Here is a 19,781-nt window from a genome sequence, read left to right on the forward strand (position 1 = left end):
ATGAACAGGCAGTTGTATAATTAAAATATGGTTTCATTAAAAAAAAAAAATATTAAAACAGTAAATATATTTTAAGCAATGGACATATGCACAATGTCAGGCCCTTAGCCTGATATTGCTCCTCACAGGCTCTTGCTCCGAGCAGGCCAGGGGTTGGCACGGAGTAAGGGCTCTGGTCACATGCTTCTGGTTCACATGCCTTTGTACAGTATCTGTATCTATGCTCAGTATGGTATGCCTGTCCTGTTTACCACAATCATCCCAGCTGCTTAGCCTTGTTATGTCTGAGAAAGTTTATCTTGGTTTGTAGCCAAATCCTGTGTACCTTTGCCTGTCCGTTTTGGAAGTCTGCTATGCATTTTAACCATATATCCTTGCCCTGATTTCTCATTAGTAGCCTTGTATTCCCAGGAGGCAGTCAGCTCCTTACTTTGTCGAATTTTGCTCCTAATAAAGTCTAAACTGCTTCAGAGCCTTTGCCTGATGCTTGAAGGTGGCTACGGACAAACTCCTGAGTCTGACACATACAAAACATACAGGAGCTGACTAAGAGAAAAGAGAGGAAGTTGGATAGGGTTTCAAGGATGACTGATAGTTACCAGTCTTGAAAGGGCATCCAAGGAAAGTAGCACTGAGAAGGAAAATGACCAGCATTTCCAGGAGAAAAGAGCCCAAATGTAAGTGGGGGTGCATGCACGAATCCAGAACACACACACACACTATGAATGGCCAAAGGACCAATATTTATACCCCAAAATAGGTCCTGAGGTGGTATGAGGTAAGCTGGCAGGAAAGCCAGAGACAAAGAATTGATTGCTTTTCCGGGGTTCCTCCAAAAGTGTAGGAGAGGTTTGATAAGTCGCCAGTATCCAAGAGAATGCCTGGGCTATCCTCTTGAATGTTGATTGATGGCTGGGATGGGTGCAGATATGGTAAGTAATGGTCTGCTCAGAGTGCTGATTAAATCACCTTAGGGTGACACAATGGAGATTAGCTAGCCCCACTGTCCAGTCAGGCACACCTTTGGGCCAGGGGAAATGTTCAGCGGTCAACCACCTTCCTTCCCTGGCTTGACACACAAGACGGATCAGAAATCCCTCTGAGATAGGGGTGCCAGGTCCCTCTCCACCACTAGCAGGAAGTTTTCAGGGCGGAGCCTGAGGAGGGTGGGGTTTGGGGAGGGGAGGGACTTCAATGTCATAGAGTCCAATTGCCAAAGCGGCCATTTTCTCCAGGGGAACTGATCTCTATTGGCTGGAGATCCTGCCATCCTCAGGCTCTGCCCCAAAAACATCCTGCTGGTGGCGAAGAGGGCTCTGGCAAGCCTATAGCCAGTGTGGTGTAGTAGTTAGAGTCTCTGTTTAGGACTTAGACCTGTTATACCCTCTCAACCTTACTTTCCTTACAGGGTTGATTTGAGGGTGTGATGGAGGACAAGAGAATGCTGCAGTCTGCTTTGGGTCCCCATTGGAGAGAAAGGCAGGGTACCACCTTCGTTATAAATCTAAATGGCTACAGCTCGCCAACGAAAGGTAATTGATCTTGTGGCTTCCTCAAGTATTGGTGGAACTCTTTCAGCAGGAGGCAGAACAGCTCATTCAATATTCAAACTACTGTTAAATTTTACGAGTGCAGATAGCTACTGGGCTGGCGAGTGGATAGGGTTGCCAGCTTCAGGCTGGGAAAGACCTGGAGATTTGGGGGGTGGAGCTTGCGGAGAGTGGGGTTTTGGGGAGGGGAGGGACTTCAATGCAGTATAATGCCATAGAGTCAAAGTGGGCTTTTCAAAGTGGCCATTTTCTCCAGGGGAACTGATCTTTGTCACCTGGAGATCAGTTGCAATAGCAGGAGAATTTGGCCAGTCTCTCTAACATCATAGTGAAACCTGCTGATAAGGGCGGGGCCATTGTTATTTTGTCTAAGGCAGATTATAACAATGAGATTTACAGACAGCTTAACAACAGTAGATTTTATTGCAAATTATCTCATGACCCGACGGATGAGATACAACTCATCATTCGCACGGTTATTAATGAGGCATTAGCAGATGACCAGATTACAACACAAACAGCTGAGTTTCTTTACAATAAATTTCCCAAAATACCTAGATTCTATATCCTTCCTAAAATTCACAAACCTACACGACCACCTTTAGGTAGACCAATAGTGGCTGGCATTTCTTCCATATTAGAACCATTAGCTAAATATCTTGAGTCATTTTTGAATATTTTCAGTAAAGCTACCAGTGCTTATATTAAAGATACTAGGCACTTTATTAGCATAATTGAACAAGTCAAGGTTCCTTTAAGCTCAGTATTGGGCACTCTAGATGTTAATGCCCTCTATACTAATGTACCGACTGATGAAGTACGAGCTATAATTGAGACACTTCTCAACACTCGTTCCAATCCACAACCATCTACTCAGTTCTTGTTGAACTTATTTGACATTGTGACCGAAAAAAACTATTTTGTGCATGATGATACATTTTATATGCAAACACACGGGGTAGCGATGGGCAGCGCATGCGCCCCATCGATTGCTAACATTTATATGGTAGCTTTTGAACATGCACACATCCTACACAACAACTCATTCAGCAATAATATCGTTCTTTATGTTAGGTACGTGGATGATCTGTTCCTAGTCATGTCTGATGAGCAGAGCTTCCACGCATTCAGTGATTGGATTAATTTACAAAATCCACATATCACCCTTAGTGGTGAATGCAATAGTGTAGAGATCCCTTTTTTAGACGTTACCGTCTATAAGAAGATTGACGGTAAATTGGGCGTGCGCTCATACACCAAACCCATGACACGCAATAGCCTACTACACTACAATTCCTTTCACCCGCTTCACCTTAGAGATAATTTACCCTTTAGTCAGCTTTTAAGATTAAAAAGAAACTCTACAGAAGAAATTGACTACAAAGAGTCTATGCAACAGTTCACACAAAACTTGAGACAGCGAGGTTATCCATCACGGGTTATTGAACGAGCTAGATTTAAAGCCCAACAGAAACCTAGGGCTGAACTACTTACAGACACATGCAATACAAAAGAAGATCGTCTCACCTGTGTATTGCAATACACATCCATGTCTCCACTTATCCGGCAAGTTCTCTATCGCCATTGGCATTTAGTGCAGCACTTGCCAGGATGTTTATTGCCACCCCGTGTAGCATATAAACGCACACGTTCTCTTAGAGATATGCTTACACAGCACACACACAAGAGCAACATTTCAAATCTTCCTCATGGTAATTATAAATGTGGCTCTTGTTTAAGTTGCAAGTACATGCTTACTGTGAAGGAAATTACACATCCCATTACTAAGAAAACCTTCAAGATATGCAGCTTTAACAATTGTGACTCACGCAATCTTGTGTATTGCGTAATTTGTTCCTGCCGGCAGTGGTACATTGGCAAAACGTCTAGACCCATCAAATATCGCATCAGCGAGCATAGATCTAGAATAAGGAACCAGGTAGCTGAGGCACCTTTAACGGCGCACTTTCTTAATAAAAATCATAGTGATGAAGACTTATCTTTTTTTGTATTATGGCGCTTTGAAAGCTCACACAACCATGACAGGGTTGATCTGGAACTGTTGTTGAAGCGACAAGAGTCTAAATACATCCAGCTCTTTGACACTGTACATCCTAAAGGTTTAAATACCACATTAGATTTGTCTTGCTATTTATAATTGTAATTCTGTATATGTTCTATCATGCCTTGTAACATTGGGTCATTGCACCTTTAAGAATATGTCTATTACTGAATCAGTGTATCACATGGATATTTTGTATTTAATTGGGGCGGTGACATGGCTATTTTGCCAACGCGGAAGCTTTGTTATTAACAGCAAGCGTGTAAGTAATTGTCTTTATAGTATATAGTATATATATATATATTTTTTAATTCTATATCATATGTTTATGCCGTTGTACTGCATTTTTTTATTTATGTTATCAATATAGTGGCCCCTGAGGAAGGCTATATCTAAGCCGAAACAGAAAAACAACCGGAAGTCTGTTGCATTTCATCTTACCTCTTGTATGGTCGTCAAGTTGAACCTCCTTATGAGAAGGATGAGTTCCTAGTGACTACGCCAGGATTGTATAAACTTTCGTTTAACATTTATGCCATTTTGAAAAATTGTTTATGGTTATATAGATACTGTATGTATCTTTGGCGTTTTCTATGCTTTATTATTTAAAAACTAAGTGTTTGTGCAGTTTTGTGACTGTCTTTGATTTATTAACTATTCTACAGCACGCTAACTTAAGTTTACTATACCACCTGGTGGTTGGCAACCCTATGAGTGGGGGAGCCCTATTGTGTAAATACGTTTCATTAATTAAACCACTACCATTGTGGGGATGGGAATGCTAAAAAAATATTAGTGGCTTTCCTGAAACCATTGACAATACATTTCAGTGTAGAGTTACCCCAATCCAAGGGCCAAACTAGATAATACTACATCCCCAAGTCCATCACAGGGACAATGTGCCATTTTAGAGCCTTTTTCAATTTTTAAAAATAGCATAGGGGCCCGATCGTGAGGAGGATTGCATCATGGAGGGTGAGGCATTGCCATCTCCCCCCACCCCCGCGTGACTTTCAAGAGCCAAAATTGTCACCCATTTTGGGCTTCTGAAAATGGCATGAGGAGCAGAGACAGCAGCCCTCACACACACACACACACACACACACACACACACCATGCTGCAGTCCTCAGCAGGACTGGACCCCATAGCATTTTTAAAAGTTTTTTAGAATGGAGAAACCCTGCACTGGATTGCATTGATAATGTGGTGATGTCTGTGGTGAGATCTGAACAGGTGACTTGGTAAACTATCACTATAATCATTCACATTATGGGCTTTTCCCAAGTAAATTCAGAATCTTTATTGGCCAGGATCTTCATTTATGTTACAAATGCCTTCTTCCTTTTTAAAAAAAAATCCCAGGTGACCAACTCAGTAAAGTGCAATAGCTTGCAACATCACGTATGAAAACTTTTTCATTTTTTTAAAAAAGTGTAAATGACAGCAGAAGAAGCCACTCTAAACAAGGGGGGAGTGTGACCCCCACCCCACCCTGCATTACGCAACTCAGCGAGATGTTTCCTTGTCTGCCTGCTGTCACCAGCTGTGACATTGGGTTGTTGATATGATAAAAACGAAGTGTGGGAGAAGCAGCAGCTGCTTCCAAGAGTCAGAAAAGTTTGTCTCTCCGCCTCCAGCACCCTCCTGCTTTGTAATTAGTTGCTTGTCCAAGTTCATCTCCAACTTAGTTGGCTGGCACACCTGATGCCTGCTGTGATGACACTTGTTGCTGCTACAATTAGAGGTAATTGCAGGGGAAGGCTTGAGATTGCCGCTTAGGGAATTACCTGAGCCTTAGCTGACTTCAGGTAACCATAGGTTACAGCAAATGTCATTCATTAAGCCCGAGGAGCATTTTGTGTTGCTGTGTCAATTCAGATCGGAAAGTTTCATCGAGGCCTTCTGACTTTCTTGTTGCCGCTTTAGGTCTCAGTAGGTCGCTGCGGTCCCCAGCGTAGTGACTGCATTGTACTACGAACAGCTACACACTGTGCTAAGGAAAGTTGAACTCTCTGACCTGAATAAACTAGTCAGGCAGTGCAAATGCACACATTTCCAGCTCGTTGAATAATGTGTTATGTTTCATCTCCTTGTGATCAATTGAAACAGCCTTTGGCTTTATGTATTAAACGCTAACATATCATATTGATTAAAACTGTTCTCTTTGCCATTCTACTTGCACGATTTTCTGCAAGTCCCTTATTTGAAAAAAAGTGTTCCCAGAGAAAGTATACATGATACAGCCATGCAAGTCATTTTCACATGATACTCAAAAGTGACAGAACTGTAATTTACACATGTTCCTTTAAAGGAGCACAAAGGGCCTACATTCGTACATGGAAGTGATTACTCTTCACTAGTGTTGCCAACCTCCAGGTGGTGGCTGGAGATCTCCCACTAGTTCAACTGATCTCCAGGCGACAGAAATCAGTTCCCCTGGAGAAAAGGCTGCTTTGGCAATCGGACTCTATGGCATTGGTACATCCCCCCTCCAAACCCTACCCTCCTCAGGCTCCACCCCAAAATCTCCAGGTATTTCCCAACCTGGAGTTGGCAACCCTACTCTCCACACAATCACAGGAGCCCAATGCCAGCATTTCATTCATGTGTTTCATCAGTGTGTGTAGAGGAGGACCAGGTATGAGTACACTGGTCCTGCCCCCTAGTTCCACCTGACCACCAGTTAGTGAGCACAGCATCTGCACACAGAGGAGGTGTATGCACCATCCTTATGACTGGGATGATTTGAAAACCAATGATCCTGATCACAGGAACAGTGCTTATGAAAGTATACTTCCTCTAAGCATACTGTGCTCATAAGCTAGTGATCACATGGAGGGAGGGAGGGCCAGAATGCTTGTACCTAGTCCCCCTCTACACATATGATCTGAACATACGGACAGGGCTATGGACAGGCACCTGCATGTGAATATATGTATGCATGCTTCCAAAGCAATGGCCAAATACTTGTATTACTAACATTTCTAGTGTGAATGTGGAAGTTATATCCATATTCTTATATCCTTCCTTTAAAGAATACGTGGAAATGACTGAGCCTAGGGTTGACAATCTCCAGGGGGTAGCTGGAAATCTCCCACTATTACAACTGAACTCCAGCCAATAATCAGTTCACCTGGAGAAAATGGCCGCTTTGGAAGGTGGACTCAAGGGCATTATACCCCATTTAAGTCCCTCCCCTCCCTAAACTCTGCCCTCCTCAGGCTCCACCCCCAAAATCTCCAGGTATTTCCCAACGTGGCGCTGGCAACCCTAATTGAACTCTACTCATATGCCACAGATTAGGATATCAGAAGATGCATGTCGGCAAGTTGCAAGGGGTCTGAATATATATTGATGTTGGGATGCCCATCTAAATATACTATACTTGTGTGAATCTGCGAAAGTGGGCCACATTCACACTGGCACATGTAGACATATGTCCCTGATGACACTAGTGACAGGTGCACATGAAAGGTTTGTCTGTTTGTTTCCACTGTAGACCCTATGTTCCTGTTGACCCTCCATTTTTGCACTCAGCTATCTCCAAAAAGTATCTTACAGCCAAGGGGAGGCTGAGGACATGCAAAGAGGATGAGAGTGTGTGTACATGGCTACTAGACCAGTTCAGGTTCCCAAAAATAAATCAAACAAAGTGATGAGGACTGAACCAAATTATCCCATTTTTGAGAAAGTGTATCACTAAAAAAAAGGTAAAGGTCCCCTGTGCAAGCACCGGGTCATTCCTGACCCATGGGGTGACGTCACATCCCGACGTTTCCAAGGCAGACTTTGTTTACGGGGTGGTTTGCCAGTGCCTTCCCCAGTCATCTTCCCTTTACCCCCAGCAAGCTGGGTACTCATTTTACCGACTTCGGAAGGATGGAAGGCTGAGTCAACCTTGAGCCGGCTACCTGAAACCCACTTCCGTTGGGATCGAACTCAGGTCGTGAGCAGAGCTTGGACTGCAGTACTGCAGCTTACCACTCTGCGCCACATCACTAAAAGAGGCTTTTAATTAACACATTTATACATATTCAGCCTTTGGAGTCCCTGATTGCAGTCCAGTCTGTAGCAATATGGGAAAGGGTTATGAGGCCTCTGCCCCAAGTCCCCAGCTAGAAGCTGTGGTGGAAAAGTTCCTAGCAATTCCTAGAGCAACCGATCTCCAGGCGAAAGAGATCAGTTCCCCTGGAGAAAATGGCCGTGTTGGTCATTGGACTCTATGGCATTGAAATCCCTCCCCTCTCTAAACCCTGCCCCTTACAGCCCCCCCCCCCCCGCCCACCGATCTCCAGGTCTTTCCCAACCTGGAGCTGGCAACCATAAACATAGATCTGAGGATAGTTTTATTTAGATTACCTAAAATATCTTATTTTTCTGTAGTGAGAGGTGATGCAGCTTAAAACTGCCTGCTTATTATGTCTTCTCAGCGCTTTGCACTTCTGTAGTAAAGTACTTTTTTTTCTGTAGTAAAATGTTCTTGAGTTGAAACCTAGTAGGAATAATGTGGTTGTCTCATGATAGCTCTGGCTAAATTATTGCCTCTTCCCCCAAAGAGTTAAGCGTAACTTCAAACCAGAAATAGCTCAGTGCACAATTAACATGTAACCAGGATTATTTTATTTTGTTTTATTTAAACATCCAGCCTGATGAAGAGTTCTGGTGAACTCAAAAGTTCTCACACTATTATGTATCATTTTGTTGACCCTAATAAAAGGTGGCGCATGGATTTCATTCTAGAACAGCCCCTGTTTGTTGTATGGTAGGGTGGGCTTAGGAAAGAACATGCTTGGTGCTGAGTAGCATTAACTGATCCCTTAGGAGACTGTAAGCACACAGGGAGATGGCATGAAACTTGGCTCATCTAAGCACAAAGGATAAGCAAGGCTGGCAGAGCCATATGGAGCAAAAGTGGAGTTGCCCAAAAATGCTGGTCATCAAAAACTGGGTTGCTTTAGCACAGTTTGCCCTTAAATATCTTTGAATATTTTGATAATCATGATGTAGATCAGCCATTTAAGTACAATACTTAACCTGATTCTGTTGTTTCATATCTTCATTTGAGTTGCTAGTGATAACTACATGTATTTGTGGATTTATCCCCTGACTGCCCTTTTACAGATTTTTTTTTTAAAAAGTTTTCTTATAATCCCTAGGGATCACCCCCCCCCCCCAAAAAAAAATTAATTACACATTTGAAATTGCCAAGTTTGCCTAATAGAATCATAGAGTTGGAAGGGGCCACCAGGGTCATCTAGTCCAACCCCCTGCACAATGCAGGAAATTCACAACTACTTTCCCCCCCCGCACCCCCATGCCCCGAGGATGGCCAAGATGCCTTCCCTCTCATAATCTGTTTAAGGTCATAGGATCAGCAGTACTGACAGATGGCCATCTAACCTCTAATATTGCATTGGCAATAGCATTCATGCATTGTTGTTAATTTTATGGAGCAAAAAATCTTCAGAATTCAAAATTTCCTAAAGAAAAATAGAGCATTAGCAAAGTTTCCATCTGAGATTTTGTCCAACCCCTCATCTCGTAATATTCTACCCCAGACTCAGTTTTAGAGTTTGTCCACTGTGTCCTTTCCAGAATCTTCTCAGCTAAATTCGGTATTAATATCAAAAACAGCAGACAGGATCACAGAGTATTATTGTTTCCTCATCAGCCTCTCTTTGGTGTTCAGCTTGGGCCTCATCACAATGATGTAGCATTTAGGGGAAAAGATGCAGCCCAGAAGCCCAGCACAGGAGGCTAAGATGGAGAATACCTCAACAGCCACCATGTATTTGCCCTTGGTGCTCAGGTAGGTTGGAATGAAGGACAGCCAAACACTGCAGAACACCAGCATGCTGAAAGTGATAAACTTGGCTTCATTGAAACTGTCTGGCAACTTCCTGGCTTGGAACGCCACAATCAAACTGAAAATGGCCAGAAAACCCATGTAACCCAAGATACAATAGAACATAAAGACTGACCCTTCATTACATTCCATTATGATTGTCCCGTTCAATGTATTCATATTCATAGTTGGGAATGGAGGTGAAGTACTTAGCCAAAGAATACAAATGGAAGTTTGAAGGAGACTACAGGCAAGGACAATAAAAATTGACAGTCTTTTCCCCATCCATTTCTTCAGTCTGGATCCTGGCTGAGTGGCCATAAATACTAGCACCACAGTGATGGTTTTGGCCAAAACACTAGAAAGGGCTACCGAGAAGATGATGCCGAAAGTCGTTTGTCTGAGAAGGCAGGTCACTTTGACAGGCTGACCAATGAACAGCAGGGAGCAGAGGAAGCAAAGGAAGAGGGCAATGAGGAGGATGTAGGTGAGGCTCCGGTTGTTGGCTTTGACGATGGGGGTCTCCTGATGCTTGATGAAGGCCCCAAGCACCAAAACTGTGCTCAGAGCAAAACAACAAGCAGACGAAGCTAGACTGATCCCCAAAGGGTCTTCGTAGGAGAGATAGCTTATAATCTTGGGAATGCATTGATTGTGATCGGGATTTGCATAGCAGTCTTCTGGACATATCATGCAGACATCCATATCTGCAAAGAAATAGAAGTCATGGGGGAGGGGAGACAGACAGTCAGGTAGACCAGAAAGAGAACTAGTATAGTGAAGCTTGTAAGCATGTGGACTGTAAGCCATAAAGTCCCTGTTTCAAATCTCATCTCAGCCAGGAGCTCAGTAACTAGTCTTAAACAGCAGGCTTTCAGGGGCTTCGTTCCCCCAATTAAAAATGGTAGGAAATCCGCATAGAATTAATAGTCTGTAGCTTTAAATCAGTTGCCAAAAAAGCAAGGAAGATTCCCCCCTTCCAGACAACTGATTTTGCCTTCAATGAATGAACAGCTTTCATGTGGAAGTTTCTGCAGTCCCATTTGAAAGCTTATTTTTATATCATTTACTTGTTTGTTGCTGCAAGGATAAAATCGAGGAGAAGAGAACAAATAAACTGCTTCAAGTCTCTACTGGGGGAAAAAGCTGGGTATAAATATAGTAAAATAAGATCAGTTAGATAGGTTAAGCTAAAAGTGTATGACTGGCCCAATGTCAACCAGCAAGCTTCTGGGTTGCTAGGGCTGCCAAATGCCGGTGGTAGCGGGTAAAATCCTGCCCATCCACTGGGCTGCCCACCGACCAACTGATGTGGACGCTCTAGCAACCTCTGCAGCAACCATAGAGTTTTGGCAGAGATTGCTAGAATGTCCACATCGCTTCTGGGTAAACCCAGAAGTGATGTAGGTGCAACATGTGGGACTGCATTGCGCCAGGCCCGCATGTGAGTTGCACGCCACAGCAATGCTTCTAAAAAGCTCCCGCCGATGGAGCTATGGGACCTGGTAAGCCTATAAGATCTGGGGACCTGGTAAGCCTATAAGATCTGGGGTCACCCAGATCTAATTCTGGATTCTACCATTATACCATGCTGCCACTCAGTGACACCCACTTGTACATGCATAGTGCTCAGTATAAACTTCAGAAACACTAAATGCCATTAATTCAGGACAGGAATTCTTCCCGTCACTCTTTGTTTAGATTCCTACTGAATGGGCATGACACAGAAACTACAGAAATAGTAGCCATGTTTTTGAAGCAAGCTTTAAAGATATATATATATATATATATATATATATATATATATATATATATATATATATATATATATATATATATATATATATATATATATATATATAATAGCTATTATTCCTGTTATTTTAGATACATGTTTTTTACATATACCTTATATTCACCGCATTCTGGCATATCCTACTTCATCCATGTTTATTGATATTGATATAGATTTTGATATTGATACTGTATCATTTGACTAATTCTGGAATGCTTTGAATGACTTGTTATGCCAATAAAGGTTTTGAATTTGAACTTCAGAAACAGAAAATGAAAATAAAATCAACTTTGGTTAACTGGAGATCCAAAATCCAGAGAGCTCAACACTTACATCTTGCTTTATTAGAAAATCTATTATGGGCATATTCCTCAACAGTACACCTTGGGGTCCCAGATGCCAGGCAATTGCCCGCCAATTAACAGACCTGCCCACCACCCCTCAACTGGCCAACGGGTGGAAGCAGGCCAGCTGAAGGGGGGCAATCCACATACAGGATGTGTGTGCTGCAATAACATCACTTCCAGGTTTACCCCAGAAGTGACAGGTACGCTCAAGCACATTCCTCCCAAAAACTCTTATGTTTTTTGGTGAAACATGCTAGAGCTTTCCCATCGCTTTTGGGGTAAACCCAGAAGTGATGTTCTCACCGCGCACACTGTGCGCATGGATCACCCCTCCAGCCCCACCACAATGAAGCTCCGACCAGTGGCAAGGGAGGACCTGGCAACCCTAAATACATCATAAACTTGCGGCTAGGGTTGCCAACCTCCAGGTACTAGCTGGAGATCTCCTGCTATTACAATTGATCTTCTGCTGACAGAGATCAGTCCACCTGGAAAAAATGGCTACTTTGGCAATTGGATTCTATGGCATTGAAGTCCCTCCCCTCCCCAAACCCTGCCCTCCTCAGGCTCCATCCCAAAACTCCCTGGCAGTGGTGAAGAGGGACCTGGCAACCATACTCGTGGCTGCAACACACAGCTGTGAATACTAGGTTTCAGTTTGAAGGACATTGAATAGGTTTATGCAATTATTAGTGCCATCCTAAGCAGGTCCTATTCATGAGTCCTATTCATGTACGCACAGTGGAGTCTGGCTTACTGCCAAGAAAATGTCCTTAGGATTGCAGTGGAGAACCATTCACTTCAACCTGATGTTCCAGGATCTGTATTGCAGCTTTAATAAATGAATTCCTGCTGATATCTGAGGAGACTATGTTTTGAGATCTGGATGTCCAGTTTGGGGTTGCTTGACATCACATCAACATTGATGAGCCTTCCAAGCCTTTGTTTCTGTCAGTCAAAGTTTGAGAATGGGTTATATTGAAATATTTGAATATTTGTCCTACCTCTCTTGTCAGTAATCTTCCCTTCTGGACATAGCATACAATCATAACAGCAGAATGGCTCTCCTTCTTTCTTTATCCTGCTGTAACCGGGATGGCAGTTGTCACTGCATACAGAAATGGGCAGCCCCTGTCCAGAAATATCAGCAATTTAGGATAGATTTTATTAATAGTTTCCATTTTATTACATAATGAACAAGTACAATCCTCTTTGCAATCATCCCATTTCATTTCTAATTTGGGACTTCAGTTCTAGCTCTTTTCTGTTCACGTTTCGAGATGACTGTAAGGTTGTACAATCTGGGGCATCAAATCCATCATTAACATTGGGTTCGTTAACAACTCTCTTGTTGTTAACTCTCTAAGTTAATATTTGCAATCTAATAAAATTAGTATTTAATACACCTGTTAGGTAATTCACATATATGAGAAAATGCTGAAGAAGTTGAAATTGTCAGGAAACGTCAGGAAAGAAAATTCCAAGACCACGGTTACACAGCCCGGATAACTACAAGAACTAAAGTTGAAATTGTGTTACTTATTAAAGGTAAAGGTGGTCCCCTGTGCAAGCATCGGGTCATTCCTGACCCATGGGGTGATGTCATATCCCAACATTTCCTAGGCAGTCTTTTGTTTTATGGGGTGGTTTGCCAGTGCCTTCCCCAGTCATCGTCTCTTCCCTTTACCCCCAGCAAGCTGTTACTTATTAAAATATTTATTTCCCACTTTTTCATAGGATTGAAGGCCATGAGGAATTCAAACCTTACCTCCAACATACTAATACTTACTTTTAAGTAGTTTTTAAATTCAGTATCAATGCACAAGTACTAAACACAGCCATATCAACATAAAAAGAGTGCTCAATGTAGGCAGACCAATGTGGACCATTGATTTGTCTGTACTTAGTAGTATTTGCCAAACACCTTCTGCAACTGAATCTCACCTGGTTAAATGTTCTATGCCACTCAATGATTTCATCTTGAATTATTAACTCCTTGCCTGCAGGAGCATGAGGACTGAGGCTTCCAACTCGTACTCTAATAAAAGACTTGTTTGAGAAAGTTATCCAGTTTGTAACATCAAACCCAGCAGATATTTCTCTGTTTTCATCAAAATGCACAGTCTCTTCATCACTGTTGTTGAATGAGATGGTCCTCAGAAAGAGATGGAGCTGAGTTCAGAGATAACAAAACAAACAAACTTCCAGCATCCTCACATTGGATTGAATCCAACCAGCTTTTCTGTTGTCGAGATAGAAAGGGGTTCCCTTGGACCACCAAAAGCAGTATGCTAGGGGTAATTTATTTATTTATATTTATTTACAACATTTTTATGTCCCATGTCCACCAGATCAAGGTCCCCAAGGCGGCAAACATGAAACCATTAAAACATGTGAACAATTATAAACACTTAAACTTCTAAAATAATTCAATAGAAACAGTGCCAGTTCATGGCTGCATTATGAGTTCAAGAAATAAATTTCCTTGGAGAAGCAAAGAAGAAATATGCATTAGGGACAGTGAAGGTTTAGGGAATATAATGCAGTTTTCCAACTTATTATATGAAATTTTGGAAAGCAATGTTTGGTTAGCTTACTTATTTTTTAAAAAAATGTTTTTGCAGATAATTTACCTGCCATGGCTGTGGGTTCCAAGGCTCCAGCTTCCCTCTAGCCACCCATGTTCTGTGATTGATTTTAGTTTCATACATAGCATGGAGAGCATGTGCAATGGCATGAACAGCACTGTAGATACTGTAGCTATAGCCAGTCATGTTCATTTCAAATAAAGGTCCAGGAAGGTTCTCCAGCCTCTCCTCCCCAGTACAGCCTACTTTGATTTTCTCACTCTCCGTGATACTGGAATTTTTCAATGAACATCTAAAGGCCTGCTCCCAGAAGTCCTGGATAAAACCATCATTTTTTGCCCAAGAAGGATTGACATGCTTAAGAAAATTTCTGAATCCCAGTGGTTTGCTTGAGTGAACAGTAATGGCTATGGCACCATGGAAAGGTTGTATGCTGTGGTCTCTTTCAGTGGTGGTTGATCTGAAATCCCAATGTGCTGTCACAATCCATACTTTTCCTATAGGTGACTCTAAGGCTGTCATATGAAGAAGCCACCTCAACTGTCTCATGGATGGAAATACACTATAGACAACAAATACATTGGCTTTGTTCTTCAGGAGAGCTGGAAATCTCTTCAACCATCTTAAAAACAAGTCTCTGATTTCATCATCGAAAGCTTGTTTTAGAGTTCTCTCTATAAAGGCCAAACAAATGCCATTCTGGGAAAGCATTGGGACCACTGCTTGCAAAAACCGTTCTCCATTTTCATCTCCCACAACAATAAGCCCAACCCATGTCCATCTGAAATGCAGAAGCAGTTGGACAATCCCAGTGTACTGGTGGCTTTCATTTGGAACCATATGGTACAAGCAGGAGAGTAATGTTTGGTCACTCATCCCTGGGACAAATGATCCATAAGTGAGCTGGAAAAGATATATCGAAGGGATTTATTTTTTGTTTAGTACAATGTGATTTGTGGCATTAATACATTGTTAATATGCAACAAGAGCCCCACGGCACAGAGTGGTAGACTGTAGTACTGCAGTCCAAGCTCTGCTCATGACTTGAGTTCAATCCCGACGGAAGCCAGTTTTAGGTAGCCGCCTCATGGTTGACTCAGCCTTCCATCCTTCTGAGGTTGGTAAAATGAGCACCCAGCTTGCTAGGGGTAAGTGCAGATGACTGGGGAAGGCAGTGGCAAACCACCCATCAACATAGTCTGCCTAGTAAATGTTGGGATGTGATGCCACCCCATGTGTCAGTAATGACCCACTGCTTGAACAGGGGACTACCTTTACCTTAATATGCAACACATTTCTTCAGATACATTTCATTTTGTTAAAAGTTTCTCATTGTGTCTTCTGAAGAGATTTCCTTCTGAAAGAAAATACATAGCATAATGCTAATATGAAGCTTTCTGGCTTTGTCAAGCAGGAATTTCTCTTCTGAAGATCCAGTTGCGCACCAGGCATGCTTTCTCCCACCTGAGATATACATCTTAATAATGACGCTGGAGGTGCCAGGTCTTCCTTCCCTCTATGGACTTGTGTTTTTGCCTCAAAAGGACACTTTTTTTGGGGGGGAAGGCTTTGTCCTTATGCAAGGAGTTGACTTATTGAGCTGAGAGCTCTGGGATGTATCACTTCTACCCCATAATATTGAATGACTTAATGGTTGCAAAAAGCATAGCAGTTGAAATCTTCAGAAAACTCCCTCTTCATGTTGAGGCAACAATGTACCCTGATAATCCTGCAGAGGATTCCAGTTAACTGGCTCCAACTTCATTCTTACACAGCAGCTTATCAGGCATTTGTCAGTGGTTTTAGGTTCATATCAGATTTCTACTGCCAATCTCCATATTGGCCTAAAGTTCTCTTGGAATTACAATTTATCTTCAAACAAAAACAAAACAAAACAAATCACCAGTTCTCTTAGATAAAATGTCACTTTCAGAGGTTATAAAAAAGGTAAAGGTAAAGGTCCCCTGTGCAAGCACCGGGTAATTTCTGACCCATGGGGTGACTTCACATCCCAATGTTTACTAGGCAGACTTTGTTTACAGGGTGGTTTGCCAGTGCCTTCCCCAGCAAGCTGGGTACTCATGTTACCAACCTTGGAAGGATGGAAGGCTAAGTCAACCTTGAGCTGGCTACCAGAAACCAACTTCCGTTGGTATCGAACTCAGGTTGTGAGCAGAGCTTGGACTACAGTACTGCAGCTTACCACTCTGCGCCACAGGGCTTTCAGAGGGTGTACTTCATGGTATTACATAATTGCTGAGCTCCCTTCCCTCCCCAAACTCTGCACTCCTAAGATTCCACCCTGGAATCTCCAGGAATTCCCCAATCCAGAGATGACAATCCTACCTAAATATGTTTTTTTCAGTACCATTTGTCAATCCCCCATTTCCTTCAGAATTACCAAACCACTCTTTAATTTCATGTCCCAGTTCTGATTCCTCCATTTTTTTCTCCACTAAATATACCTGTGGAATCTTGTATGAATTTAAGATGGTTGCCATGTTGATGGTGGTCCTAGGAACAAGCCCCCCAATAACAGCTATCAAGTTGTTCTGAATATCACATTTGTAGTTTGGAATAAACTTGTGCCTTGTGGAAAGTAAACCCATAGTGCCACGAAAAGTCTTCTGTGGACTGTAGTTTTTGTCACAGATGTGGAACCCCAAAGAGACATTCGGTAAGATTGTGGGATTTTCATTTATCTCCTTAACAGCAAATATCAAGGCTAGGACATGCTGGTAATTTTTTGGCATCAGGTAACTAAACAAACAAACAAACAAAATTACAGAATGACTACTAAAAAGACAAATGGAAGGTTACATAAATAATAATACCTTCTTTTATCTGTGTCTTTGCTAATTATACATTGTATTTATAAAGCATATTCTCACAACTGTACATGTGTTTTAGACCAAGTAGCATGTAATAACAGAAACAATTGAAAATGTTGGTTGTACATGTTTTTGAAAAAAAGAATATGAAATGCTATAAAGATTTAAGAAAAGGTCTATATAAAGGTCTATAAAATGCCACTTCACAGTTGTGTTCAAAGTCTTTCTGATATATTATCCATACTCCAAAACTGTAAGGTTAGCCAGTATTATTTCACACATTATAGGTGTGGGATGAGGTTAAGAAATTTCAGGATTAAACTAAGGGCATTTCCAGTCTAATGTTTACACTCTAACAGTGCAAACCTATGCCTAGCTACTGAAATAATTCTACATAGGACTGCATGGTAAATCATGAGTGGTTAGGGTTGCCAGGTCCCTCTTCACCACTGGCAGGAGGTTTTTGGGGTGGAGCCTGAGGGGGGCAGGGTTTGAGGAAGGGAGGGACTTCAATGCCTTAGAGTCCAATTGCCAAAGCAGACATTTTCTCCAGGGGAACTGATTTCTATCAGCTGGAGATCAGTCGTAATAGCAGGAGATCTCCAGCTAGTACCTGGAGGTTGGCAACCCTGTTAGTGGTCCTGCTCATTTCCAGTCATTCAAAACAGGAAGACATCAGGATGGTGGTAGGGAAGTTAATTCTCATTAGATGGATTTGGAGAAGTTATTGAAAACACAATACAGGTTTAGTGCTAAAGTATAAAAGCAACAGGAAAAAGCCCAGAGCTAGAATGGAGAATGTAAATAGAAGGAAACAAGAACTACTGACTGAAAACCTTAATATGATGTTGATAAACCAGTGAAGGTAAAATAAAGTAAATCTAATGGGGAATCATGGCATCACAAGAGGAGAGAGATATCGAGGAAGAAGAGTAGAAGTGAGGTAGTCTATACTGCCATGGAAGTCATAAAGAAATAAACAGGAATCCAATATGTAAAGCAGGACACCTGCAATGACTATCAATCATAAATATCTTGCCTAGGTGCCTTTAGAATGACACACTGAATGGAGTGACTATTCAACAACTAACAACAGTCTCGTGAAGAAAAGCAGAGCAGATTAAATGATCGCAAACCATATTCCCTGGGGGCAACTTTTCATATTCAAGATGGAATATTCATCCATCTTTTCATTGCTTGGTATTTGGCTTTGGTTATTATGCCCTTAAAAACACACACATGACAGGGAAGAAAATGGAGAATTCCTCACATGACTTCCTTGGTCAGCATTCGAGAGGGCTCTTCACTGAAATTAGTGGAGTGCTCCCGGAACAAGACGTGAGAAACCAGAATTCCAATGACATAGTCTCCCGGCTGATAGAAGTCATGGGAAATAGGGAGTGGGTCTCTTACATGGCATTGAATGCAACAAATCTTCCTGCTGTGGTGGACCAAAGATGCCTTGCAAACAACATGAGGCAGCAGCCCAAGCAGCAGCATGAAGAGCACCGCCATTCTGTAACCAAAAACTTCCTTTCAAGACCCACATGCCCCTATTTTCTTCAACAGCATTCACCTTCCTGGCAACATTGCAGCATGCTTAGAATAAAAGCTGAACCTCTTGGCACTATGACTCACTGCCTGCTTTTTCTCAGTTCATCATCTTGTTTGGTGCCACTTCATCCATCTTAATTCAATGTTACACATGGCATGCTAAGGAGGATTAATAAAATCCCCAACTCCCACTTCCTCAGTTCCACAAATGACCCTCTCGTACAGCATTCTTTCACATATGTCAAGGAACGGTCACCAAAGGTTGGGCTCCCCTAGTCTGCACTCCTCAGATTTGAGCACTGCCTTAAATGCAGCTATTCGGGCCTTCGCTAAACTATGCAATATCATTCCCTCATTCCAGCTCCAAGCACTATGAAGGACTCTTTATATCCACTTTCTATATTTGTTCTTTATTTCCTCATGGCTTTCCGGTATCCACTGGGCATTAAATAACTGGACAGTTGCTCAGAGCATGATTGGTAATTACAGAGGAGAAAATTAATTCTCCAAGTGCTGATGTTCATGTGGCACCAAACACCACTATCCATTTGGGGAATGTCCTCCCCTCCACCTCTAAGATTTCTCCAGGACTCTAACTTGCTGTATCGTGAAAGAATCAGCAGCAGGTGATGACAGCCATGATAACTTTAGGCTTTGTCTATGTGGAGTAAAATCAGGTGGCTGTAATTAGTAACCAAGTTCATAGGCAATATTGTTCACGTTATATGCTATATTGTAAGGATCAGTTATTTGACCGCAAAATCACAGTCAGTGCAGGGAGCTTTGGGGTTGCCAAGCACGGTGGAACCCATAGTATAGTATCAATCAATCAATCAATCAATCATTTCTTTATCGGCATAAAAAGGCACAATACAAAAGGATGCAAAAGGAATGGAAATATTAAAAGGTGCCCATTAAAAATAGTTAGTAGACAGTTACATCGAATAACATTGTTTGTTGATGCTACCATCTAATTAACTGTTTGGCGGGATTTTAAAACAAACTTTAAAAACTGTGCCACCATCTCCAATATTTGAGGTGAATGGTTGTCAATAAATAGGCGACGTTAAAAGAATCTGGGACATTCTGTCTTTCAATCAACAGAGGGCTTAATAGTTAATTGCGAGATTCTGTATAGAAACTAGTATAGTATAGCATACCATAGCATAGCATAGTACTCTGTGATAACAAAGGAAACAGTTGAATTC

General features: G+C 42.0%; 1 protein-coding gene across 1 annotated transcript; it reads right to left on the reverse strand.

Annotated features, from left to right (window-relative positions):
- Positions 1-9,266: 9,266 nt before the first annotated feature.
- LOC130490513 (vomeronasal type-2 receptor 26-like) lies at positions 9,267-18,534 on the reverse strand. Its single transcript, XM_056864338.1, has 6 exons — positions 18,290-18,534; positions 16,654-16,948; positions 14,234-15,091; positions 13,545-13,772; positions 12,605-12,731; positions 9,267-10,165 (listed from the first exon to the last, which is right to left on the reverse strand). Exons 1-6 carry the CDS (start codon positions 18,532-18,534, stop codon positions 9,267-9,269), a joined length of 2,652 nt encoding a protein of 883 aa, XP_056720316.1.
- Positions 18,535-19,781: the final 1,247 nt, after the last annotated feature.

Source organism: Euleptes europaea, chromosome 18 (assembly GCF_029931775.1).
Source record: "Euleptes europaea isolate rEulEur1 chromosome 18, rEulEur1.hap1, whole genome shotgun sequence".
NCBI classification, from domain to species: Eukaryota; Metazoa; Chordata; class Lepidosauria; order Squamata; family Sphaerodactylidae; genus Euleptes; species Euleptes europaea.

Excerpts from the sequence above, each read along its gene's own strand:
- LOC130490513 (XM_056864338.1), bottom strand. The coding sequence starts at position 18,534 with ATGGCGGTGCTCTTCATGCTGCTGCTTGGGCTGCTGCCTCATGTTGTT. Across the intron at positions 15,092-16,653 it reads ATTCATACAAGATTCCACAG|CTCACTTATGGATCATTTGT; the intron begins GTATATTTAGTG and ends TATCTTTTCCAG. Across the intron at positions 10,166-12,604 it reads GAAGATTACTGACAAGAGAG|ATATGGATGTCTGCATGATA; the intron begins GTAGGACAAATA and ends ATTTCTTTGCAG.